Source organism: Mustela nivalis, assembly GCF_964662115.1.
Source record: "Mustela nivalis genome assembly, chromosome: 7".
NCBI classification, from domain to species: domain Eukaryota; kingdom Metazoa; phylum Chordata; class Mammalia; order Carnivora; family Mustelidae; genus Mustela; species Mustela nivalis.
In genome coordinates, this window is record NC_139026.1 from 56,075,777 (window position 1) to 56,102,827 (window position 27,051).

The 27,051-nt window shown below is 41.2% G+C and overlaps 1 protein-coding gene across 3 annotated transcripts in view; it reads right to left on the reverse strand.

The window, feature by feature from the left end:
• GRIN2B (glutamate ionotropic receptor NMDA type subunit 2B) overlaps positions 1 to 27,051 on the reverse strand; it is a gene marked incomplete at its 3' end in the record, with an annotated part of 404,946 nt that overhangs the window by 273,976 nt on the left and 103,919 nt on the right. For all 3 annotated transcript variants that reach the window (XM_082739496.1, XM_082739497.1, XM_082739498.1), the window contains one exon: positions 6,260 to 6,688. In XM_082739496.1, the coding sequence (XP_082595622.1) occupies positions 6,260 to 6,670 (411 nt within the window). In that variant the 5' untranslated portion in view covers positions 6,671 to 6,688. The remainder of the gene's footprint in view (positions 1 to 6,259; positions 6,689 to 27,051) is intronic.

The following is a 27,051-nucleotide window of genomic DNA, read 5'->3' on the forward strand; positions in this document are numbered from 1 at the left end:
CAGGATCACATTAGAATTAAAATGCTCATTAACATCGCACCTGGCACAAAGTTGGCATGCTCTATCAAGATTTTTTGCTTTCCTGTCCTATTTACTATGTCTTAACTCTCCTCATCCGTATGGTAACACCACAGTATGCTCTTGAAGTATTCAGTCCCCAGAAAGACCACAGGTCAGACAACCACAAGCAAGGTAAACAACTGAAAGACATCAAAATTCAGGACGAAGCACAGAGTAAAATGTGAGTAGCATAGCCATCTTGGTTTCCAGATTATGCTGGATATAGAGACCCATACGAGCAAGTGGAGGGCAAGAGTCTATTTACAGTGTCACACGTCACTGCTGGCTTAACCACTCTCTCCAAACACATGGCCATGAGATGCATGTTGGGAGAGACACAGCCAGTAAGGAAGAGAGCAAGAAAAAATAGGGCCAATGAAGAGTGGAGGCCATGTTCCTAGCCCCACTTAGATTCAAAATGTAGCACTTTGTGCAAAAAATTTACAGTGCTATTCAAAGCATCATCCTTCAACCAAACAATTTAGAAAGGAAATAATCATAACAACACACACCAGAGTGAGAATATTTTCACATGCCCTTGTATTAGGAATGAGATACAGAATATGGCACCTGTTTTAGCTACCTACTGCACTCTGGTCAGCACAACTACTTTCAGACCCTGACCGTCTCCTTGGCCTGCCCTTTTCCATTCTTGCAGCATTAAAGAGCAGATCTTGTGTCCTCTTGCCTGATCCTACTGTAACTTCCACTTCCTGTTTTCCCTGCTACCTCCTACCCAAACCATTTTCCCTGGTCCTAATGCCGAAGTCAGTAAATCTGTCATTCCCTATCACACTGCTCTTTATTCTCTCACCTAAAGCAACTGTTTGTACAGTACTTTTTCAGAGTTTTCTGCATATTTTATTTCACTGTATCCTCAAAGTGTTGTGAAGTGGGTAGGGCAGAAAACAAAATTAAAATCTCTTAAACTATAAGCTGAGTATCAGATAATTTACGTTATTTGTTCATTCAAATTTCCAAAGCTCATGAGAATGCAGACTAAAACTCAGGACTTAGAATTCTTACTTTAGGGTTCTGTGAGGCAGAATTGTATCAACAGGAAGCATGAGCTTCAAGAGAGCTACTTTTGGAATTTGGATCCCATTCCCACTATTCACAAGCTGTGGTATCCTGGATGGGTTATTTAACCTCTCTGAACTAAAATCTGAAAACCCAAGAAAGACTTCAGCAAAGCAGGAGAGAAACCTCCTAAAAAGAAACATAAGGTCATCTAGCTTTAGTTCATTATTTAGACTGAGATGGGCATCCTACACCCAAGATCTCAGGGAGAATAAAAGCATTTATAACAAGACAAAATAAAAGAGACTCTTTAAACACAGGTAGGGAAAAAAATCACCTCATATACTTTTTTAAAAATTCTTATTAATTATTTTTATTAACATATAATGTATTATTTGCCCCAGGGGTCCAGGTCTATGAATCATCAGTCTTACACATTTCACAGCACTCACCATAGCACATACCCTCCCCAGTGTCCATCACTCAGTCACCCCAACCTTCCCACCCACCTCCCCAGCAACCCTCAGTTTGTTTTATGAGATTACGAATATCTTATGGTTTGTCTCCCTCCCAATCCTCATACACTTTTTAAATGGTCTCTGTTACTATTCTCAACAGTTTGTATTATAGGCACCTAAGTGTACTCTCCTATTGAGAGCAGTTCCATAGCTGAATGTGCCTTTTTTGGCTATGGCACAGCTATATACCATCAATGAGCTTTGGCTTCATGGTGGGGAATGACCAAGGGTCCTACCTCACATATCAGAGCCCTTCCCCTGATTTTTACCTGACCTTTCTTCTTGGTCGGCCTCCAGTTCAGAAGTATCTCGACAATTGGCCAGGACTCTATTCAATTCCCACTCTTTTCACATATCATCGAACTTCCCTTTCTTCAAATTGTTCCATATGACCTTCAGCTTAGCCAGGAGAATGCTGTGCTGGACACATAGGGAAGCATTTGCTATGTATTTTCTCTCTTCAACCACCCAATAATATGTATTATGGTCCCCTCTATACAGGCAAGGAGATCAATATTTAGAGTGAGTGGCTGGTGAGTAGTCCAGATTCCCACATCTAGAGGTGATGGCTAACACAAGCTCTGATTGCAAATTCAGAACTTCTAACAGCTCTACTCTTCTAGCTCCCATGCTTTTTCCCACCATGGTATAGAGTACATTTCCTCATTAGGAAAGTAGACACTCATTAATGTTTGTACTCATTAATTAGCATATGCAAAAAACAAAACAAAAAAAACAACTGAGTACAAGGCTATCTGACCACATGCTGAATTTGTGTTTCTCTTTACTTTGGTCAAAGTCTTTTTTTCTTTTTTTTGTTAAGATTTTATTTATTTATTTAACAGACAGAGATCACAAGGAGGCAGAGAGGCAGGCAGAGAGAGAGAGAGAGGGAAGCAGGCTCCCCGCCGAGCAGAGAACCCGATGCAGGGCTCGATCCCAGGACCCTGAGATCATGACCTGAACTGAAGACAGAGGCTTTAACCCACTGAGCCACCCAGGCGCCCCGGTCAAAAATCTTCATATCCGTGTTTTCTTCCATTATGAACTCCTTCCATTGGGGCTTTATTCCTACAATATAACCGTCCACAAGAACACTTAGTAAATGGGCTTTACTTGGACGAACTAACAACAAAACTGAGGTAAAATGGCATGGCAATTACCTATCTTCCAGAAGGGGGAAGCAAAAGGGAAGGCTTTTTTATCATCCTTCAGATGGTACCTGTACCTCAAAGACTAGGCCATGGCAAAGCTGCATTTCTTGGATTTTTTGCATCAGTTCCTTTTTAAAATGTTTTGTCCTGTGGCCGCACAGTTGATTCATAGTTGTCCAATTCCGTGTCCTCGTTCTAGGTTTGTAAAATATGTTCATGGTACTTAAAAATAAACTTCTATTTAAAAAAAAAAATAAAACAAAACTGGCCTTAGAACTTGAGATGTTTTATTTTTGAAACTTGCCCCAAAAGCTTATTTCTCTGAGATCTGGGGGACTCTTTTTATTTGCCTTCATGCAAATCCCTTAACCCTGCAGATGTCCCTCTGGGGGGAGGGCATCCCAGGCATCTTGGCGCTGCTGCCCGCTCAGCCGGAGGGGAGGCGGTCCCCTGCTCACCCTCCTCAGCAGTTTCCAGCCCATTCAGGTGTCTGACCCCTCAGGGATGAGCCTTCCATCCACTCTCCAGTTTCTGTGGTATTCAGGACCTCCTTCTTTCTTCCATTTCTTCTTTCTACCCACGTTTTAGAAGTCTTTTCAGGTTAGAAGTCAGTTACATATTTTTTAGACTATTTTAGGAAATTGCCTAAAAACCACTAAAGAGAAAAAGAGAAGATGGAATATTTGGGTGTGGCTGCCATGGCGGGAGGTTTAAGAGACCAGAGAGGGATCTCCTTACCATCACCTCACTGCTTTCAGTCCTCCCTTTTACCCCCAGAAGTAGGAACCAAAAGGTCCACTGTGGACTCGGGCTGCATCCAAGCACTATGCCATCTCATCTCTTCATTACTTCTCTCCTCAGATCCCAGTTCTGCCATTATGAATCAAGTGATAGATGAATTTTAGTCAGGTAATATCTACCACGGCGCTATATAGGGAAGGACAAAGTAGAGAATAGAAAGGTACATGAAACCCTGACGAGCCTTGCCTTTTTCTGGAGAGGCAAGAGAGCATGTGCCTTTGGAGCCAGCAATCAATGTTGACATCTTGGCTGCCAGTTACTAGCTACCTCACTTTGACTATGGTTTTTTCATCACTCTGAACTTCAATTTCCCCATCTGTCAAAAGTAGTTAAATAATATCACTTAGATTGCTGAGTTATAAGAGTATTAAATAAGACAATACACACTGGGCGCCTGGTGGCACAGTGGATTAAAGCCTCTGCGTTCGGCTCAGGTCATGAGCCCAGGGTCCTGGGATCAGGCCCTGCATCAGGCTCTCTGCTAGGCAGAGAGCTGCCTCTCTGTCTCTCTGCCTGCCTCTCTGCCAACTTGTGATCTGTCAAATAAATAAATAAAATCTTAAAAATATATAAATAAAGCCTCTGCCTTCGGCTCAGGTTATGAGCCCAGGGTCCTGGGATTGAGCCCCTCATGGGGGTCTCTGCTCAGCCGGGAGCCCGCTTCCCCCTCTCTCTCTCTGCCTGCCTCTCTGCCTGCTTGTGATCTCTGTCTGTCAAATAAACAAATAAAATCTTTTTTAAAAAAATAAGACTATACACGCAAAGTGCTATGTACTTGAGCACACAGTAAGCACGAAAGCACCTAGAACGAATCAATGAACAAAAAGAGCTCAGCCCCTCCACATGGTCTGCAGCTTACCCCATATGATGATATTGTCATTACATATTCGTAAGAGGCACAACAGAGAAACAACTAACCAGTGTAGCCAGTAACCTTTCCTATGGCGGCAGGAAGGCGGGAGTGCTAAAATAATGGAAGTTGCACCATAGCCCGCATAACCAAAAAAAAAGAAAAAAAAATTATTTTCACCTGTCGTGCTCTCAACATAAGCATGCACTTCTTTATGATTCAAAAAATTTGGCTCATCCACCTTGACCTTCTTTCAGTGCAACATCGTGCCCTCAAAATACCACTGCGAAAATATAACATCATCAGCTGAGGACAATGATGTTAAGAAGAAAAAAAAAAATCTATCCGAAGCAAAAGCTCAATGGGTTTGTCACTGTTGGTGTCTATTTTCCATTCTGGTTTAGTTTATACCATGTCCCCCAGCATGGACTTCTAGTACCAGAATTTCTTTTCTAACACATTTACCTTTGCCCAGGTGAATGGAAGCATACCTTTCTCATGTGCAACGGTGGCCCCTCCTTTGAAGACTTCCACTTGACCTTTCCTAGATTGAATAAAGGCAGCTCCCTAACAGAAGCGCGTCATCTCTGCCCGCGGCCGACAGATGGCGGTAGTGATCGCACGCGGTTGCTGGAGCCGGCTAAACCCCGCACTGTAGTGGTTCTCAACTGGCCAAGGAGCACTCTTGCCCTGTCTGCCCTAGCTTTTGCGGTGTTTACAAACATCAGTGACCCCACTGCATGTCCTTTAAGTACAAAACTACAGTTCTGGAAGTGACGATAAGAAGTAGAAGAGGACAATGCAAAGATAGAGACCAAGTGATGAGAAGCAATAAATCCCACAATTGGAGTGAAATGAATCATTCTAAGACATGATAACTGCAAAGGACAAGGCCTATGGGAGGAGCACTGCACCTAAGCAGTGAGCAACAATCAATGAAGGAAATCTCTGAATAAATTTTTTTTTTTTTTAAAGAAAGAACAAAATAAAACCACAAACAAAACACCTTCTGCAATTAGAGAATAAGCATCACGGTCAGACGCTCATGAGCTTGTCAGAGAACAGTTAGCCTAACATTCAGGCAGAAGACTATACAATTTCTTTGAGGCCACGAAGCTGCGGGGCTCAACCTTAACCACATACTGGAATCATGCAGGAAGCTTTCAAGGAGCCGGCCATCCGGGCTGCACGGCGGGCCAGCACTCAGAATCTCTGGGTGTGCGTGCGCCCCAGGCGTCCGCAGTGTTGAAAGCTCCTCAAGGGACCCAATGGGTCACCAAGGGTAAGGACCACTGCCTTCAATTCTAAGCATGGAGAAAATGCATGGTTCCATGGAATAAAATCCACTCTGGGGTGTAGATCGACGTGTGACATGCACAGACAACTTAGTAAGGAGTACTTCCCTATGACATCTGTATCTTCAAGGAAACAAATAACCTGCCTCAAGGAATTTTTCTTTTAATAGGCTTGGAGCCGCAGGGGGCAGGGGAGGGTGGGGGAGTAATATGTGTTTCCAGGAAAGAATAGAGCACGCCTTACTTTAAAGGTTTAAAGGAGCTACGCATGCACATATTTGAAGAAAATGTACCACACAACTATGAGCTTCAACCTCTCGTCGTCATTTCAGGAAGTCCATTTAAGAGCACATGGACCCTGTTCAAGACTACAGGAGTTCTGAATACCTGTCCCTTCTCCTCACTTTCATCTCTGAAGGAAGGGACTAATTCCTGATCTACCTACTGATTCAGCGCATTCTAGTTCCATTCCATCTCTTACAAGTTTTGCATTCAAACACAAGCGCAGTTCAGTTCTTGACAAAACCCTCCCCCTGCCCCACCCCCATCACTCTCTCTTACCTTATCTGCCATTATCATAGAGGAGCCTCCGTGGATGCCCAGGATGGGGGTGAGAGTCTGAGCTGAAATGAAGTCAAGGATCTGGGCGATGGCCTCCTGATCTGTGTCGTCCGCAAACACCACGCCCTGGATCTTCCGGTCAGACATGAGATCACAGATGCGAGTGATGATGCTCTTTGGGTCTGTCTCATTCATGGCTACCAGCTCCACACGGGGGACCACGGAAAGATGGTGGAAGTCATCTTTCTCGTGGGCATCCTTGATGGCCACCTCGTCGGAAGTGCCCACGAGGATGACAGCGATGCCAATGCTGGGGGGGCTCTTCTGAGAACGAGCCCTGCTGCCTGACACGGCCAGGACAGCCAACACCAACCAGAACTTGGGAGAACAGCACTCTGCTCTGAGCTTCATCTTCAACTCGTCGACTCCCTGAAAACGCAAAGAGAGAATGGTTACATTATGACCCCACACCATGACCTATCTTGTTAGGGGCTGGATACTGCAAGTCAAGGGCCTGATCTCCTTTCTCTGATCATCATACCCCATGTCTGTCTTCAAGCCTAGTGTCCGATCTCTCCTGTCGGCCAGGCAAAATGGGAGAAAGAAAATGAAGCTTTCAAAAGCATCAGGAATCTTTAAGCAAAACCATGAAAGCTACTGCTATGGGCATCAGCAGCAAACAGAGGCAAAAGAGGGAAAGAGGACACAAGGGGTCCAGGCAATCATGCCAAGGGCACAAATGCAGGAATCTCCAAGAAGGGGTCTCGCTAGTGCTATGGGATCCCTGGCACTTCTACCACAACCCATCCTTGAATTGCTCTTGGGTCAAGGGAATGGCAAAGACCAGGCAAATGAGCAGCAAAATGGACTCAGCAGAGGCTAGGAACAAAACATGGTCTGGATAAGCCAGCAATGGGGAGCTACAGAAACATAAGCCCCTTTACTCTATGCTCACCTCAAAGAGGACAAGAGCCTGAAGATTCTTCAACAACTCTAAATAACTGACTTTTACAACTACTAAAACAAAACAAAACAAACAAACAAAAAAACAAGAAACACATAAAACCAATACATAGACAGTACTTTAAAAAACATCTCAATGGAGCCTAACAATTACCAACAAGGGAAAATAAAAAAGATATTATCATTCCCCTTTCACAGATGTTAAAGTTAAGGCTCAAAGAAGCTATAAAGTCCAATGCTGTGTACCAATTAAGTGAAACAGACATGAATCCAGATCTTCTGGCTTTTCAGCCAATTTGCATTCCATTGCATTATGCCACACTGCCTCTCCATTGTCATTTTTTGGGGTCTATTATAGTCTATTATCACAAGGAATAGGATTTTTGCTTTTCGTTTTTTGTTTTTAAGTAGGCTTAAGTTCATGACTATGAGATCAAGACCTGAGCTGAGAACAAGAGTCAGATGCCCAGGGACCCCTATAAGGAATAGTTTTATTGTGAATTGTTATATCAAACTACAGTGATGTGGACAAATACTACTGATATCTAGTAATGTTACAGCCACGTTACAAGAATTTTCCACGGCGTCCTATAGCAGCAACTTCCTTAAGATGACTGACTCCATGTTTGCACAAATTCACCACTGTTTACCCACAACATACTCCTGCCTTTTGCTTCCCCGTATACCCCTAAATCTTACACCATACACCAGACTGAGGAAACGGCTCCCTACAGAGCTTGGTCATTTCTCTTTACATTTCTTGCCATCCCCCAAGGGCTCTTCTTATTTAAATAGAACTCACCCCACTTACATTGTTTTGACTTGTTTTAAGTAATCATTATGGCACATCTGTTATAGTCTGTGCCCTGTTTTAGGTATTTCCTTATAAGCAATCTCTTCGTTCCTCATAGAAATCCTATAAATTAGTCACCTTTATCCCCATTTCTCAAATGGCGAAACTGAAGCTCAAAACAGTTATGTAATTTTCCCAACGTCAGTAATATTATAATACCAGCATGTCAATACGTAAATATAGCATTTTTGTTCTCCAAGGAAATATTCTACAAACTGTACCCAAAATCAGAAGTCAGGATTCTCATTCTTCTACAAAGATCAAGGATGAAAGTGTGGCTTAATACGTCCTACTTGCTTGAAAGAAAAGGTAAGATACCAGAGATCTAAAAACTTTGAGAGTTTGAGAGTTCAACCAACAGAAAGAAAACAATGAGGATATTGAAAAGAAAGATAAAGAAGCATTCGGTCTGAGCAGACTGACTGCAAAGGGCATTAAGGATTCAGACGTGAGAGGCTGGGGACATTTTGTGGCTCAAAAAGCACAAAATCCAATCCAGTTCTTGGCAGAAAAGATTTTGGAACTCTTGCTGTGGTGCTCATCCTTCCACACTGCCAAGAAGGAGAGCTGTATTGATTGTCTATCGCTTCTGAACAAGACAAGTAGTTCAGTGGTTCTCACCTGAGCACAGCTCACTCCTGACAGCTCTCCAGGCTCTGTGAGCCCTGGAAACCCAGGCTGATGAACTGTATCCAACCTAGCAAGAGGTCCAGGGCACACAATCTTCATCCTGGAGTTTAAAGCAAAGCAATGCTGTACGGGGGTGAGCGGCACTAAACATTTGGGGAAGAGAGAGAGGCTGAGCACTTCAAAGAGCTATTCGCAAAATAATAATTATAAGAATAATCTGTTCAATTCCAGAGACTGTCTCTCAAGGACAACCAAAAGATCCTGAATTTGGCAAAACCAGCAGCTAACTTCATTCCAATAATATTCTGCCCTACAGTGACAAGTCCCTAAATCAGATTCCCTCACATTGAAAAGTGGTCTTCTCTGCCATGACAGTTTATTAACTTGAATGCACTCTACACTCTCCCATTTTGGTGTTTTATTTGCTCTTTTTGAAATATCTCTTGGTTTCTTCTATTTCTTCTCACACAATATATCAGACTTGGTTATGCAATGGCTAGATGTGATGCCCAAAGAATAGAACCTGGTTTTACAGTGCATTGCTTTTATACTCAGGACAGAGCAGAGCACTTTACAAAGCAATACATTAAAGCAGATACCAGCAACACAGGGGCAGTGAGACAAACAGAGAAGCTGCTTTGAATACAAACTCAATTTCGCACCTTAGGAGGGGGTCAGTTGAGAGAAAGCATGCTGTCCATTTCTGTCCAAGGTAAGCAAAGTGCTTCTGCTCCTTTCCTGAGACAGACCACAGTGAGTCTTGATGGAGCTGCTCGATGCTGCTTTGCCCCCAACCCTCCACCAGACTTCCCTCTCCCTTGGAAGAACTGAGTGCTGTCGTCTCCGGGCTCTCACGATAGCCTGCATGTTTTTAAATACCTGCTTATTGTAATTATATAATTATGTGACTGCACGTAACTGCCTATCTTAACTAGCTGGTATTCTCCTTGCAAGTAGGGGCTATTAGGCTTAGTCAGCATTTATGGAGCCCTGACCACCTGGCAGACATTGCTCTTGGTGTGGGGGATAGAAGAGGCCCAGGCTCTACCCTCCACAGTCTAAGAGAAGATACACACAAACACCCCTTCTCATTTCTGTTGGCATGCCTGGAGTCTAGCAGGGCTTCACAGACCATAGGGAAGGACTCAACAAACATAAGCCACTGAATTTCTACCATTATAAAACTGTCCACATTTGACCATTTTTATCTATAGTAATAACCTACTTTATATATGATGTATTTATAGTAACATTTGACCTGTAACTTACCATATGCCAGACTCTATTACTACCAGCTAACTTTCATGTATTAATAAATCACATATAAACACCATAAGTCACACTTTTCCCCTATATTATAAAGGAGGAACCTGATCTTCTGAGAGGTTAAGTACCCGACAAAGTCCACACCACTGAAAAGGGGTGATATTAAAACGTGTCTGTCCTCAAACCCTTGCTCTTCCCTTTCTGCTGCCTCTCAATAAAATAAGAGTGTATGAATAAAAGAAAACAGGAATGAATGAATGAACAAAATCATCAACCAACACCCAACTGCACTGTGGCATCAGGTCCGCATGAACTAAGCCCCTGAGGATGAACCAGTCGCCCAATCCTGTCACCATGTCCTCAGCAGGGAAATCAGGATATATCCCTAACCTAAATACCTGGAAGAGGTCTTGTGAGGATCAAATGGCAGAATGTATATGGGAGTGCTTTGAAGAATAGAAAGTACTCTACAGATGCAAAGGATATTACCTTTAAGTTTCTACAGAAGTTGTTCAAGGAGACTAGCTGTTTGTGAAAGCAGAAAGTCAGCATGTGGGAGGCGGGGTAAGAGAAAGGCAGGCTGAAGCTGAGAGGAATGTTAAGAAGAATGTCACAGGGGGCAAGACATATTAGCCCCTGGACAGATATAACTCCCGGAACAACATGCCCCATAATGGCCTCAGGGTAGCAGCAAGCTCAGCTCGATTACTTGGCTGCACTTGGCTTATCAGTCAAGTGAAGCAAAATTTCAGAGTCATTCAGGCCAAGGTCAGTAATGGGGAGCTTGTCACCCCCAGACCATGATAGCCAGAAATCAGGCACTGGGGTGTACAGGCAGAACCAACAGCAAAGGGGCAGGACTGGAGACATGACTACCCAGTTCCGGTCCCTCTGCTCCCTGAGGCACAAGGCGAGGGGTCACCAGATGTCTGACAAGCAGAAGACCACAGCAGCTGTGGTTTGTGCCTCCAGCTGGGACACAGTAACTACAGCAGGAACCAATCCACACTTGGCCCACAGCAACTCCAAGGGAAAATACGTCTGAGAGAGGATCTGGGCCAATCCTGTCCCCAGAGAAAACTGAGTCCTGGGGCAACACCAACAGGAAGGATAAAATGTGATTTAATAGATGATTAACTCAAATTTCCAAGCACCATCCCGTAATGCAGTCAGGACCATGCTGTTTGGAGTGAACCAATTAAGGAGACTGTGATTAGAATATGACTTGCAGTGAGAGAAATGAAGATTGTAAGTGCCAGAACTAGGCATCAGGTCCAGTTTCCCAAGCTACCAATAAAAACAGGCCTTAGAATTCATAATATTAGGGAGTGTGGGGAAACAAGGAGTCTCACGCAGTGTAAGTCAAGTGAAGCATAAATGAGTATAACTTTCCTGGAGGTGGGAATAGCTATCAAAATTTTAATACCAAGATACAGTCCAAATGTGAAAATATTAGAAGGGACAATGAGAGATGTCACATACAGGTACCAAAATGTTACAATAATCATAATCATACCAGAATCTTAACATCTAGGCTTAACATGTGTGAGGTAGGAGCTAAAATACCTGAGGAGAAACAGATAAATCCAACAGACAAACTATAAGCAATGGCATAAATGATCAAAAACACAAAGCCTGAGGGGCGCCTGGATGGCTCAGTGAGTGAAGTACCAGACTCTTGACTCTGGCTCAGGTCATGATCTTGGGATTGTGAGATCAAACTCCGAACCAGGCTCCCAGCCAGGCCTGGAGCCTGCTTTCAGATTCTCTCTCCCTCTCCCTCTCCTCCTGCCCCACCTCTCGCTGTTTGCCTCAAAAACAAAAACAAACAAACAAACAAACAAACAAAGAAAACAACAACAACAACAAAATAAAGCCTGAGTCATAAGCTTGTACTAGTTCAGAAATCCAGATAAGCATGTACAATACAGAACATATATTCTTTTGAAGTACATGGAAAATATTAAGTTTACAAAAATGACTCAATAAATTCTAAAGAATCAATATGAAACAACTGCCATTTTTCTATAACATGACTAAATTACTATGGACTCTGAGGAACTAACTGAAGGTTTTGGAGGGGAGGGGTTGGGAGGTGGGATGAGCCTGGTGGTGGGTATTAAGGAGGACACGTATTGCATGGAGCACCCAATGAGGTGCATAAACAATGAATTCTGGAACACTGAAAAGAAATTTTAAAAATAAAGAAAAATTTTAAAAAATTTAAAAATAAAGGTAGCTAAAAAAAAAAAAATCACATATCCAAAAACCTTTTTAAAACTTAGAACCAAGTAACTCTAAAGTGACAGAAGAAATTACAAGAAACTAAAAAGTTCTTTGAACAGAGTAACAATGGAAACATTAAATATCAAAATTTCTAGAGCACAATTAAAACAATTGACAGAGAAGTCTATGCCTTTAAATATTTAAAATAAAACATAAAATGAAAAATAATTAACAATTACCTGAATCAACCTTAGGGAGAAATTAAATAATAAAGATAAAAGCATAAATTAATGAAACACAAGGTAAATGTAAGAAAAAACAAAACCAAAAACTAATTGCTTAAAAGACTATCATAGACAAAGTTCTGAACAAGAAAATAGAGAGAAAATGTAAATTAAATTGACAATGAAAAGGGGACAATGTGTGTGTGTGTGTGTGTGTGTGTGTGTGTGTGTATGATGGAACATTTAAAATAATAAAAGTATACTATGAAAATGAATTGCTTGTAAACTCAATGTATAAATACCTAATAAAAAAAAGCAAAAGAAGGTTCAAGAAGATATAGAAAATTTGAATACACTAATAATCATTATTAAGAAAATAAAATGGTTATTAAAGTCTCCCAGTTATAATTTTCCAAAACCAGTCTACCATCCATGCACTCAGCCTTTGCCAAAATAAGAACAGGTATGCATGGTTTTATAGATGAGGACTACCAAGTTTTTTTTTTAAATAATTATATTTATGTATTTTAGAGAGAGAGTGAACAAAGAGGGAGAGGAGCCAGGAAAGAGGGAGAGAGAGAATCCCAAACACACCACATGCTGAGCATGGGGCCTTACACGGGGCATGATCTCATGACTCTGAGATCATGACCTGAGCCACAATCAAAAGTTGGAAGTTTAACTGATGAGCCACCCAGATGCCCAGAGGCCTACCAAACTTTTAAGTAAGAAGTGGAGAGCCTTGTTCTTGTAAGTTGAACAAAATAGAAAAACAAAGGAAGTTTAGTTCTAAATCCAGATAAAGTATAAGAAAAGATTATCATCTTTCACTTATAAACATAAAGGTAAAAAAAAAAAAATTCCAAAGAAAATATTAGCTAAACAAAAAAAAATAGTATATTTTAATAATAATAATAATCAGAGTGGCTGGGTGGCTCATTGGTTAAGTGTCTGCCTTTGACTCAGGTCATGATCCCTGGGTCCTGGAATCAAGTCCCACATAGGGCTCCCCATTCAGTGGGGTGTCTGCTTTTCCTTCTGCCCCTCTCCATGCTTGTGCTTGCTCTCTCTCTCTCTCTCTCAAATAAATAAAATCTTTAAAAAAAAATAAAATAAAAAAATAAAAATGATCATAATCATAATCAAGTGTGGTTTATACCAGGAATGTAAGGATGGCTTAACTTCAAAATATAAACCAAAAAAATTTACCACCTTAATGGATTAAGGGAGATATTTACATGACTATCTCAAAAAAAAAAAAAATGATGGAAACACACTTGATTAAGGGAAAAATCTATTTATAATATAAATGTTAGTGTATGTTTTTAAAAAATTCTTTGATACTAGGAAATGGAGAAGATCATCAATCTTTACCTGGTACAAAAATATACTAAAGACTTGATCATATTTGTTTTGGCATTCAGGAAAAAACAAGGTTAGTGCTATCACTACTACTAGAAATTTTGGTAATAAAAGAAGTCAAGAAAACAAAAGGGTTTTTTGTTTTTTTTTTTTTTAAGATTTATTTATTTTAGAGAGAGAGAGTGTGTGTGTGTGTGAGTGAGGGGAGGGGCAGAAGGAGAAGGAGAGAGAATCTCAAGCAGATTCTCCATTGTTTGTGAAGCCTGACCCAGGGCTCAATTTCATGGCTTCAAGATCATGACACCAGCTGAAAACAACTGAGCCACCCAGGCACCCAGAAAACAAAAGTTTTGAAGAATAAGAAGGAAAGAAAAATAAACTAGCATTATATAAAGATATGATGATTCTTTACTAGAAAATCCAGTAGAATTTAAAAACTATTATTTTTAATAAGGGTAGGGTATGATTGCTGGATAAACAATACTCTTAGAAAACATCAATAGCTCTCTTTTAACCAACTAGAAAACATGATAGTCATAACAGCAAAAGAAAATCTAAACTATTTAGGAATTAACAAAGAATACATAGGAACTCTGGAGAGAACATTTGAAACTCTTTTCAGGGGTATGAAAAAAAGGCTTGAACAATGTAATCATATACCTCATTCACTGATGTGATTACACTATTACAGAGTTCTGTTTTCTCCCTAATTAATCTATAACTTCAAGTCAATCCTATCAAAATTTAAAAGCAAGATTTTTAAAGGAATTTTTTTAACTTATATCTAAAATGTATATGGAAGATAAAGGTATGGAAATAACTAATTAATTATATAAGATGTCCTTATCTGAGCCAGTAATAAAAGTGTGCTATGAACAAAAAAGTATGATTAACTCTACTCTGCAGAACAGATCCAAAATCAAATTTTTTAATTAACATAAATTAAATTTAAGTTCCAAGTCAATTTTGAGTCGTATTTTCTAAATTCAAATTTAGAGGAGCAGAGAAAATGCTGAACCAAAAAGGTACTTTTGACTCAGAATGCTTAGCTCAGGAAATAAATGTGTTCACCAACCATCTGATACAGAAAGTGTGAATATCACAGATGTCAAACATGTACTATCTAATGCTATTCTGAAATACAAAACCAATATATACTTCTAGCAAATGAATTACAATGCTGTCTATATATTCAGGTCATTTGGAAACCCAATTTCAATCCTCCAAATGCATTTAGGGTCTGCTAACTATCATCTAAACATCATCTAAATCTGTAGAAATAACATATAAAAGGCATGAATCTTTGATTTCAGTTGGCTTAAACCTAAAATTTCTCTCTGCATTATTATTCCCTCTGCATTGTTGTTTCCTTCAATCTCACACTATTACCATCAATCACTATGCTCTTAGAGCTTCTGAACTCTATAGACCCTGCCCTTTCTTCAGAAAGGAACCCAGTAAGAAATCCTGGTAGTTTGGGCAGTGGAGGCAGGTGCTAAGACTCTGTACTCATGAATCTGGTGATGAAAGAAAAGTCTACCTAGATATCCCATGAGCATACTGAATCCATTTTTAATGTAGTGACCAGCATGCCAATAAACAGTCCTGTTAGGGTATGTACTTATCTAAAGACACTCCTGTGCAGAACCAACCCCAAATGCATTTCAACATACCATAGCCACAATGATTATAGAAAATCAAAGAAAACAGGGACTTAGTTAACTTGCTACTGGGAAAGTGTTTTATCAGAGAAGAGCAAGACAGATGAGAGAGGGAAAACATAGAGGTAAACCCGTGACCCAGCAGATGAACCATTAAGTCCTCTTAAACAACGCAGGCAAGAATGCCCTTTCCGAAGACCACCAGTCCTTTTAACCCCTGTGTGAAGACACCCTCATCACTGCAAAGGACTAATGTCGCACTGAATTCCTTGGCAGATAAATTTTCTTTCTTAGGACTTCTGCTGAATAAGAGCCTTCTTGTTCTTATTTGGTCCAAGCCGACCTACCATCTGAGCACTTTCCTTGTCCTACAACACTTCCAGTGGCTAAATCTGGGCTTTTTGATCTGAGCTGTTCCTTCCTGCTTTATGTACAAAGCAGAAGGATTGCTTCTACTGTCACCCAAGTTCTTAACACAAGGGCTGCACAGATAACTAACAAAGGATCATAGATCACTTTCTGTGTGTGCATTTTAATAGAAATGTGTAATACAAACGTAGATGATTATCTGTACTCTCACCAGCAACAGTTCATTCATGGGGTTTTTTTCCCCCTTTAAAACCAAAATTGTTCGAAGTTTCTCTTCTAACATCTGCACATGGTTCTTAATTATAATTAATTCATATGCCTCAAAGGACAGTGTGGGCAGCCCTGCTGAAATCCAAACCTTTTGAAACCTGATTCTGATGACTACCATTTGGCAGCTGATTAGGGCAATTGCATATATTGGTTTAACAGCAAAATAGCATTTCCAAGTGTTAATAAAAATTATTGGCTTGTCACTGACTATTAAGGAGGAGGGGGATGAGCAGTGCAAATGGGTGATGGATGACAAAAAGAGAAGCACAGGACAGAGCAGCAGGAAAATCTCAACTGGGAAGGAGGTCAAAGGAAGATATCAGGAGGGCAACTGTGAGCCAGGGATGGGGCTGGGCTCTAGACCTATAGACACTTACCAAGAAACACTGGTGTTCTCAGGTACAAATAAATAACCTGTGTTAAAAAAAAAAAAGACCTAAGTAATGGGTGTTGAAAATGGCCATGTCCAAGTCCCCCAAGGTGACCTGCTCCACTGCTTCAGTATATTCCAGCCACTATAACCATCAACAAAACCTCTACTGTAAACCACAGTGCCACCAAGCAACAAGAATCTTGCTGTGTTGTGCTGGGCAGAAGAAAGCTGTGGAGTTAAAAACACATGCTTTACACTTACTGCTAGCTTGCTGTGCAATCTTGGGTCGGTTTTCTTGGCCTCTCTGACCCTCCGCCCACTCATCTGTAAAACGTGAGACTCGTTGCTGCTTTCACAGGATTCTGGTGAAGACTGGCTGATTTGACAAGTGTTTATTGAATGTTTTCTATGTGCCAGATAACATGCTACAAGGTGAATCCAACACTGAATGTGATACAATCTACAAGAAGCCTTCAGTATCATGGCCAAGACAGAAAAAAGGCAGGAAATTACAGTACGATGTGACAAAAGCTATAATAGAGCATGCCCAGGGCACCACAGAAGTCCACCTAATTCTGCCTGGGATATCAGGAAGAAACAATACACCCAAATTACAAAAATAACAAAATATATGGGACGCTTGTATGGCATGGTTGGTTAAGTGTCCAGCTCTTGATTTCAGCTCAGGTCTTGATCTCAAAGTCATGGGATCCAGCTTCACCTGAGTCAGTCTCTGCACTTCGGGGGTGGGGTTAGGGGAGTCTGCTGGAGATTCTCTCTCCCTCTCCCTCTGCCCTTCCCTGCCTCTCTCCCCAACCCCCTCATTCAAATAAATAAGTAAATAAATAAATAAATGAATCCTTCAAAATATATATATATAACAAAATATTAGTTAGAAGGGTATTATGACACAGTGAAGAAAGCAAGCCACTGATGTTTGCCATGGAAATTTACATCCACAGAAGTGTGTTAGAATCCCATGGAACTTTGCTTTAAGTGATACTATGCATACAGAGTTCATTTCTAGTGTTTCAGAGAACTGCACTAAATTCTCAGTATTATTTTTGACTTTTTAAGGGCTGTGCTATAATAAGAGTATGTACTATCTTCCTGTTAAAATCTAATTACACATGCCTTAGAATTTTCTAAGACAGTCCCTTGGATCCTGTGAATGTGAACTTTGGTATAATACCTGCTAATAAAATGATACTGACACAAGCGCAGGAAAAAAGATCTAGAAGTCAAAGAGATCTAGAACTGAAATCTGGATTTGACACTTTGTGGGGAGGGGAGCCAATAACTTAAATTATCCAGACCTCGTTTTCTTCATTAAAAAATGGGGGTGTTTATCCTCACCTCACAGAGTTGTGAATATTAAACAATTTACTTGAAAGCATCCAGCAAATAGTAGGTACCTGACATTTATTCATTGAATGTGAATATACTCTGTTCAGAGAGGACTTTCTTTTGCCTCAAATTACTTAGAAAGGAGTCTCTCTCTCACACCATCCTCTTTTGCTTCCACAATATCCATTGACCTTAGAAATGGGTTGTTTTAGAAAGTTAGCCTAGCCTCACACTTATGAGAATGTCAGATAGATAGATGGAGGGAGGGAGGGAGGGAGGGATGGACAGATAGATGGATGGATGGATGAATGGATGGATGGATGGATGGATAGACAGGTAGATAGATATCTCAAGCATCAATATCAAGGGCTAGCAAGGTTATAGAATGCATGTGAGACTCTCATACATCACTGTGGTTATGAATGGTGTACACACTCTGGAAGACTGTTTTTAGAATTCAAATAATGTTGAACAAGTTTACCGTGTAGACTGGCTCCCAAGGTATTTACCTAACCAATGTGAAAACTTTTACTCTGCGAAACACTGCATGCAACTGTTTAAACAATACCTTTTCAGAGTTGCCAAAAACTGAAAACCATCTATATATCTTTCAGTGGATTAGTACATAAACTATGGTACAAATAGCCAGGCACTACCCAATAATAAAGAGAGCTACTGAGGCACACAACAACATGGGTGAATCTCAAAGGCAAAATGGTGACTGAATAGAGTCAGATTTAAAATGTTGTATATGGCATGTATATAAACATTCTCAGGAAGATTAAAAATGACACCAATGGAGAACATACCAATGGTTGTCACATGTCAAAACATATTAGGGTTTGGGGAGGGTGTGGTTATAAAATAGCAGCAATAGGGAGTTCTGATACCCTAACTGTGCCGATAAATCTAAACCAGTGTTTTAAAAATCACAAGCCTGTATATTTTTTTAAAGTCAATTTTACTGTGTATTAATTTAGAAAGTCAAGTGATATTACTAAAATTGTTCTCTAAAAAACTAGTCTATAAGTAATAAACTGATATCCAATATAAATAATATTTAAGTCCTCCCACCGGGCAGCACCTACTTCCTCCTTCTCCACACCAGCCACCAAACAACCATCAAATTTTGTGCAAAGTAATATAACAACTTCAGCGACATCAAAACTCACATCATCACTCACTAACAATGATTCTCCCTGCATGGAGAACCCAAGTCTCACTACTCTGGCTAGTAAGATGTCTTTCCAGCAAACCTTAATGAAGTTAAGGCAAAGATCACATCCATGTTCCTTGTCTATCTCCCATTCCTAGGAGAGTTCCTGGCATAGGGCAGGTGCTCAATAAACATTTACTGATGACAGCTCATGAATGAACCAATGAATGAGTACCTAAGAATACCACAATGAATTGCCTGTCTCCAGCAATACTGACATAGAAACGAAGGCACTGTTTTAGGTCTTTCACTCCCCAAGGCTTATAACATGAAGGAAAATACTACCAACCCCAACACCATTTCCAATTTCTTGATACCATATAGGAATCATTCCTAGGTCAAAGTTGTTAGCTGATAATTGCTTAGGTACCTGAGTGTTTATTTGCATGTGTACATACTTATGTGAATCAATGCCTGTATGAATGACTTATGCATATGTACATAATCAGCCTTCTTACTCTTGGCCTCTGAGCTCTAAGATGATTCTGCTGATGAAACACAGCAGCCATATGTGATCCCACCTTCACTTGGAGCCTACATTTAAAACAAGATGCTGAGGCCATAAAAGACTTCACAGAAAGCACAAGAGCAGGGCCAGAATCAATAGGGAACAAAAGCTACACTATTCAAGCTGGCTGTGTATTAGGCCAACTCTAGACATACTCATATATTCCTTAATATAAAATGCAAGTTTTATTACTACCATCCATAGACATATTTGTTGACCACACAACCAATCATAACTGAACTCTGACCTTGTTTAAATCCCTCTAACGACACGTGTGGAATTGAGCATCTCCTCAGAGAATTAATCATAAATTGAAACATGACTCTAATTTTCCTTCCTCTTCTTCCTCTCTTCCCCTTCCTCTCAGATTACTCTATAACAACGCTGTAGCAGAGGGACACAGAACTGAAGATCAGGAATCTCAAGCCCAATAACAATTCTGCCACCAACCAGCCACGTGACTTAGAAAGAATTACTCAACCGCTCTGTGGCTCTATTTCCTTATCAAGGAAGAACGGCTGGTTGCTCTCCGAGTCTCTTCTAGCTTTAAAAAATCTGTAAATCCCTCCATCTTCCATTTTCCCCTCAAGCTCAATGCTCTACTTTTCTTGACTCTGAGCCTTGGGAGGCAGACCTGTCTGAAGCCCATCAACAAGCTTCCTCATTGTCTGGCTTCTAGTTGGGTTTGACCAATGGAGTGCACCAGCTAGAGCTCGGGGGAACAAAAAGACCAGTCTAGGGCATTTACCATTTATTCTTCCTTCCCCACAGGTCTGCTACGGGTTGGTTGTATCACGTGACTAAAGATCACAGTTTCCCTAAAATGACTCTCTCCACATGGCTCTCTCCACACAGCACCCTCTCCAGATTCCAGAAATTGCTCCCACTTTCCTCCTCGGAGACTGCAGATGGTAAGAACTATACCAAGCTGCTTCTAGCTCTGGGACACTGCATTACTTCTCGTAGTTTCTATGCACTGTCCACATCTTGGTAAACAGTCATTTTTTTAACTCAATTCAAACTAAACCAATTCAGGGTGTCATCTGTTTCCTGCTCTAATCATAAATAATACAGATTCCTCCCACATTCCATGAGAATGCTTAGGTACCTCTCTTAGCTTCAAAACAGCAGAAACAGAATCTGATTCGACCACCCCCCCCACTAGAATAAAGTATAGCCTCCCTTGATAAAGCTTTCTGCTTATGCTCAAGCCCTGGTTAGCAGCATCATAAGCAGCAATGCTCTCCAAGTGCCCAGCCCTCTGCAAAGGATGGATTCTAAGAGAACAGCCTTTAGAAGAGAACATTTTGAGAGTGAGGAATGTTAAAAAACAAAAAAAAATCGGGAATCAGAAAAACACACCAAGCAATTATCAGAATGACTACAAAGCACAGTCCAGAGAAAGGCAGAACATTTTCATGAAGGAAAATGTGGTCATTTTTTTTTCTTTTTTCTTTTTTTTTTTTTCAAGATTTTATTTATTTATTTGCCAGAGAGAGAGAGAGAGAGAGAGCACACGCACAGCAGAGGCAGAGGGAGAAGCAGGCTCCCCTCCAAGCAAGGAGCCCGATGTGGGACACGATCCCAGGACGCTGGGATCATGACCTGAGCCGAAGGCAGCTGCTTAACCAAATGAGCCACCCAGGCACCCGAAAATGTGGTCATTAAATGGGACTTCACACTGCTGAAGAAACAGACTGGTTAATGAAACCCTAACATCTTTTTTTTTTTTTTTTTTAATTTTCTCTTTGATTTGGTTGGAATCCGCTGCAAGGGAAAAAAAATGGATTTTAGAATCAATTTCCCCTGACAAATTATAAGCCAAAGCATAAACCAAGAAATACAGTAACACAAGAAAACACAAAGGCGATACTTCAAGTCAATATGTGACAGTTCACTTGGCATTTTTCCCTTAATATGCAGAAATTAAAACAGAAGAAGAATGAAAAAATGTCTGAATCCTTGCTGTAACCCTAATAATGGAGTCACAAGTTGGTCACCCTTCAAATTTTATATTGTTTTAAAGAACACACATAGCCACTGTCTCTGAATCTGGAACTTTTATACTGCTGGAACAGCATGTATATCTGGCCTGAACTACCATGTCCGCCATCATCACAGAAATGGCAGGGACAACAGGCACGGTCTGCACTCCTTCCCATGCCCCATGAAGGCCAAACGAAGCTCCTGCCTAACCCAACTCCATTACAAGCCATGCCGGAATCCATGGGCAGAGGTCTGGACATTCACATACCAGGAGTGTACTCAGGGTATCTCTGACTTTCCAATTTTAACTTAGATTTTCATATATAAGACAGATGCTTCTGTGGTGATCATTTCACAGTATATGTAAGTCAAGACGTTCTGCTATCTCCCATTATATCTCTGTAAATGGGAGAAAATTAGAATTTGAGAGCAGGATCCTGACTTACAACCCCACACCAGAGCCCCAATCCCTTTCACCTCAAAAATCCAATGAATCGACAAATCCTTATTGAGGCCCATGGTGTGAATCACAGTGAGGTGTTCCAAGGAGGCTGGGCCTGGCGTCTGCCCACAAGGACACGCACCCGGGCACTGAGACAAGACACACCCGGTTCCCCCAACCCTGGAATGACGTATGGCAGAAAGGTAAGCAGGGAAACACTGCTCTGGGCTTGAGTCCTGAGGACGACTTCATCCGGAAGCAGCTCTGAGGGAATATAAGGTGAGGAGGACATGGGCCCGAGTGAAGGCACCCAAGTGAGGCGACACTAAGGCAGAAAAGTAGGGAGGCACAAAGCTTGTCAGGGATGGGCAACAGCATGACCTGGCCAGCAGCTAGAGTCCATGGAAAGGGCAGTCTGGGGAGAAGGCTGAAAAGATATGCACAGGAATGTGGGTGCTCGGCGAAGGTGCTTAGAGACTCACTGCCAAAGTGGCAACAAAAGGAGATACAAGCACGCATGGGTGGCTCAGATGGTTGAGCATCTGTCTGCCTTCAGCTCAGGTCATGATGCCAGGGTCCTGGGATCGAGTCCCATGTTGGACTCCCTGCTCAGCAGGCTGTCTGCTTCTCCCTCTGCCCCTGCCCTTGCTTGCTGCTTGTGCTCTCTCTTTCTCTCTCAAAGGAAGTCTTTTTGTTTAAAAAAAAAAAAAAAAAAAGGAGATAACAAGAACAGGAAGGAAGGGAAGGGACAGACCTCCATCACTACACCCAGTTCATTCTCAACTTCCAAGGCGAAGGAAACGGCACCTGCCTTGAAGAGCTGTTTGGGACATCAGCGGGGCTGACTTACTACAGCACCCAAAGTCCACGTCTGCCTCCTGGTAACAGTGCCATGGTTAGAAGTTAAGACCCCAATTTCATAAGGATTAAGAAACCGAAGCACTTAGGAAATGTCATTCAGGGAAGTTCCTGATGGAAAGAGTATTCATGGAAACAGTCCTCTTCTCCACACGAATGTTTCCCCGTGGTGACGAGAAGCTAAATATGGCGACCCTGGGCTACTGCCTGCACCTGTCCGGGAACTCCAGACTCCTCTTTCCCCTCACCTCCATCCTGAGTCTGCTCCCCCAGCTCTTCTCTGTGTTCCTGTCACCAGTCTCTTCAGCCTCGTTGAAACTCTCACGGAAACCCCACAGCCTCACCTCACGAAGGGATGAAACCCTTCATCCTCAGGCCACCTTTGTATACTTTTCAGCTCCTCTCTGGCCTCACTCTGGCTGATGTGTGTGCACATGTGTGTGTAAAAGAGAGAAAGAATGTCTCATCTTCACTCATTCTGTCTTTCCTACTCCATCCCCTTCATCTCATGCCTCACCTTGCTTCTCACATATCTTCTCTTTTTCTTCACATTTTCTTTTCTGGAGTTCTTTCTGAGTGCTTTCACCCTTTTATCCACGCCATTTGATTAGAACTACCTGGACACAAGTCACAAGTCACACATGTGGAAACAATTCTAGCTGCCTCCTTTTTTTCTGCTGTTATAGTTGTCCCTGGATGTGTTGACAAGATATATCATTTGCTTCTTCCCCGTTGCCCCATCCCTCCCGCCACCTGCCCTTTCTGCATCTCCTAAGGCAGCCCACACCTGGCAGCCTTTTGCTCTACTCTCTAACTTTCTCTGGACCATTCTTTCTTTCCTCACCCTGCCTCTCCAGAGGCCTTCGTTTCCACCCAGCATTTAACCACAACCCTCCACTTTCCCGTTCCCCAACCCAGCCTGTGACTCAAATCCTCCTCATTCCTAAGCTATAAAGAGAGGCCTAGTTTTACACCTGTATCCATCTCTTTGGTTAACTGCCCTCACTTCAAGGTTAACACATCTGAAATGTTTCCACAGCTCCTCAGGTGCCCTTGTCCTTTTCCCTTGCCTAATTCATGTTCAGGTCTAAGACAAACCCTCAGTTTTAGCACCGAAATCTTCCTTCATCACCTGATGCAATGTCCTAATTGTTTCATACAACCATCTTTTCCTCTTCTTCTCACACTCCACATCAAAATATCCCCACTGGAATCACCTTCTTCTGTTGACAAAACTATGTTTGTCTATCTTTAAACTCTGCCACCTTCTTTCCTATTCTCCTCTTCCCTTCAGAATCTACTTGGAGATACAGGGATATGGGCCGATGGGACATAACTGATCCAGCCTGGGCTCCACAGAGTTTAATGAAAGGAGCTGCTAAGTCTTTACCCTCGCATCTAATTAATCATTCATGCCTTGAAATTCAGTCATTCTTCCACAAATCATGTGATTATTCATTCCCACACCAATTCTCCAAATTTCCATCTGTCTCCTCACCAAGAGTCAACATGGCTCTTTCTTACACAAATTTCTCTAGGAGACAGACAAAGAAATAATGCAGGGATCAACTAGTTATATATGACACAAAGAGTACGTGTCACATTTGCCAAGAGGAAGGGGACAGAGTGGGTGCCACAGGGTGACTCTGGGCTTATCAAGAGCATTTTCCCAGGAGACCTGTACTTCAGAGGAAGCAGAAGAGCTCTGGTCTGGGATGTGTGAGAGCAGGGAAGCAGGTGAGCTTAACATCAGGAAGCTCCCTGGGATTGGTGTAGACCAGAGAATAAGTATAAGGCATCAAAGCAGGAAATCCTAGCTAATCCAGGAGAAGAAAGAACAGCCAAGTCAGTCATAATGACAAACAATTTTTTTTTCAAATTTGGCAAATATGATTTTTTTTTTTCTTAAAGAGGCATCGAGAAATAGTGGGAAAAGTCCTGGATTTGAAATAAGACTTACTATGTGACCTTAAGCTCATCACTTGGTCTCACTGAACCTCAGAGAAGTAGCTCATCTCCAAAACATGAACAACAATGCCTATTTCTGAGGGTTGTGAGACTTACATGAGAAAATGGGTATGGATGTAGCTTACAAATTGAAAGGCACTACGTGAGTATATAGGTTTGTTATTATTAAATGGTACTAACAAACTATTCACTCATACCTATACCAGCATGTAAATTTTAACTAATAATAAAAATTTTTTTGGTCAATTATACCGAGGTATAAGTTGCACACATTAAAATTTGCCGGGTCAAGAAGGAACCTGGTGGCTCAGTCAGTTAAGCATCTGACTCCTGTTTTTGCCTCAGGTAATGATCTCAGGGTTGTGAGATCAAGCCCCGCATGGGGCTCCAAGCTCAGCAAGGAGTCTGCTTGAGATTCTCTCTCTCCCAAAATAAAGAAATTTCTTTTGATTTTTAGTATTTATTTATTTATTTATTGGAGAGAGAGAGGAGAGCATGAGCAAGTGTGTATGTGTGCATGGCAGAGGGAAAAGGAGAGAAGGGGAGGGAGAGGGAAAACCAAACTCCCCACCCAGCAAGGAGCCAAGTCTGGGATCAATCAATCGCACAATCTTGACATCATAACCTGAGCTGAAACCAAGAGTCAGATGTTCAACTAAGTGAGCGCCCCAGGCAACTCAAATAAAGCAATTAAAAAAAGAAAAAGAAAACAAACTTTGCCCTTTCAGGTATATAGTTCTATAAGTTTTGACAAACTATGCAGTATGTAAGCACCACCATAATCGAGACATAGAATATTACCATCACCATCTTAATAGTGGTGAGAGAATTGTATGCTATTAGGGTAATTAATATTACCATATTACCATCACCATAAATCATCATCAGGGAACCCAAAACGTTCCCTGTGCCCCCTTGTAATTAATACCTTCTGCACTTTTTCACCCCCTGGCAACCACTGATCTGACTGCTGTCCCCATAATTTTGTCTCTTCCAAAATATACTGTACATGGAACCACCATACCCTATGCAGCCTTTTTAATCAGATTTCCTTCACTTGAAATAATGGCTTTTGAGCATCCTCAATGCTGTTGTAAGGATCAGCACTTTCTCCTTTTTAATTAGCAAGTGATATTCCTTTGTACGGATGTGCCACAGTAAGTCGATCCATTCACTGTAGATGGACATTTAGGGTGTTTCCACTCCTGGTGATTACGGATAAAGCTGCTACAGCATTCACATGTAGTTCTCACTGTAAACATGTTTTCATTTCTCTTAAGAGGATACCTAGGGTTGGGAATGCTGGGCTACATGGTAAGAACAATTTTAACTTTTAAACAGACTTTTCCAAAGTGGCTACACCATTTTGTATTCCCACTGATAGTTCTTCCATATTTTTGCCAACACTTGGTCTTATAGCTTCCTTCCTCTCCTTCCTTCTTTCCCTTCCTTTCCTTTTCCCTTTCCCTTTCTTCCTTCCTTCTCTTTTTTTTTTTTTTCAAACATCATCCATCCTACAGGATGGTTAGTATATCTCATTGTGATTTTGATATGAATTTACTGCCAGCTAATAATGATGAGGATGTTTTCAAGTGCTTGTTTACTATTGTCTCTGTCCTGGCTAAATGTCTTTTGCCCATTGTTTAATTGGGTTGTCTGTCTTACTGTTGAGTTGTGAGATTTCTTAATATATTCTAGAAACAATATCTTTATGTATGCATTTTGTACATATTTTCTCCTGCTCTGTGGCTTATCATTTCCTCAACAATGCCTTTCAAAGAACAGAAGTTTTTATTATTAATGAGCTCAATTTATTAATTTTTTCTTTTATGGTCATGCTCTTTGTTATCTAGTTAATCCTTCCCTAAACCAAAGACACAAAATTTTTTCTCCCAAAGACATAAATATTTTTAAAGACTTTATTTATTTATTTATTTATTTGAGAGAGTGAGAGAGCACAAGTGGGGGGGCGGGCAGAGGTAGAGGAGTAAGGAGAATACCTGCTGAGCGGTACTCAATCCCGGGATCCTGGGGTCATGAGCTGAGCCACCCAGGCGCCCCAGTTTTGTATTTTCTAGTGATAGTTCTATGACACATTCTAAGTTAATTTTTCACATAGCATACAATTCTCTCTTTTTTTGTCAAAATAAATTGACTATATATGTGTGGGTCTACCTATGAGCTCTCTTCAGCCTGACTGATCTTTATGTCTACTCTTATGACAATACCACATTATCCTGATTACTGTTGCTTTGTAGTAAGTCTTAAAA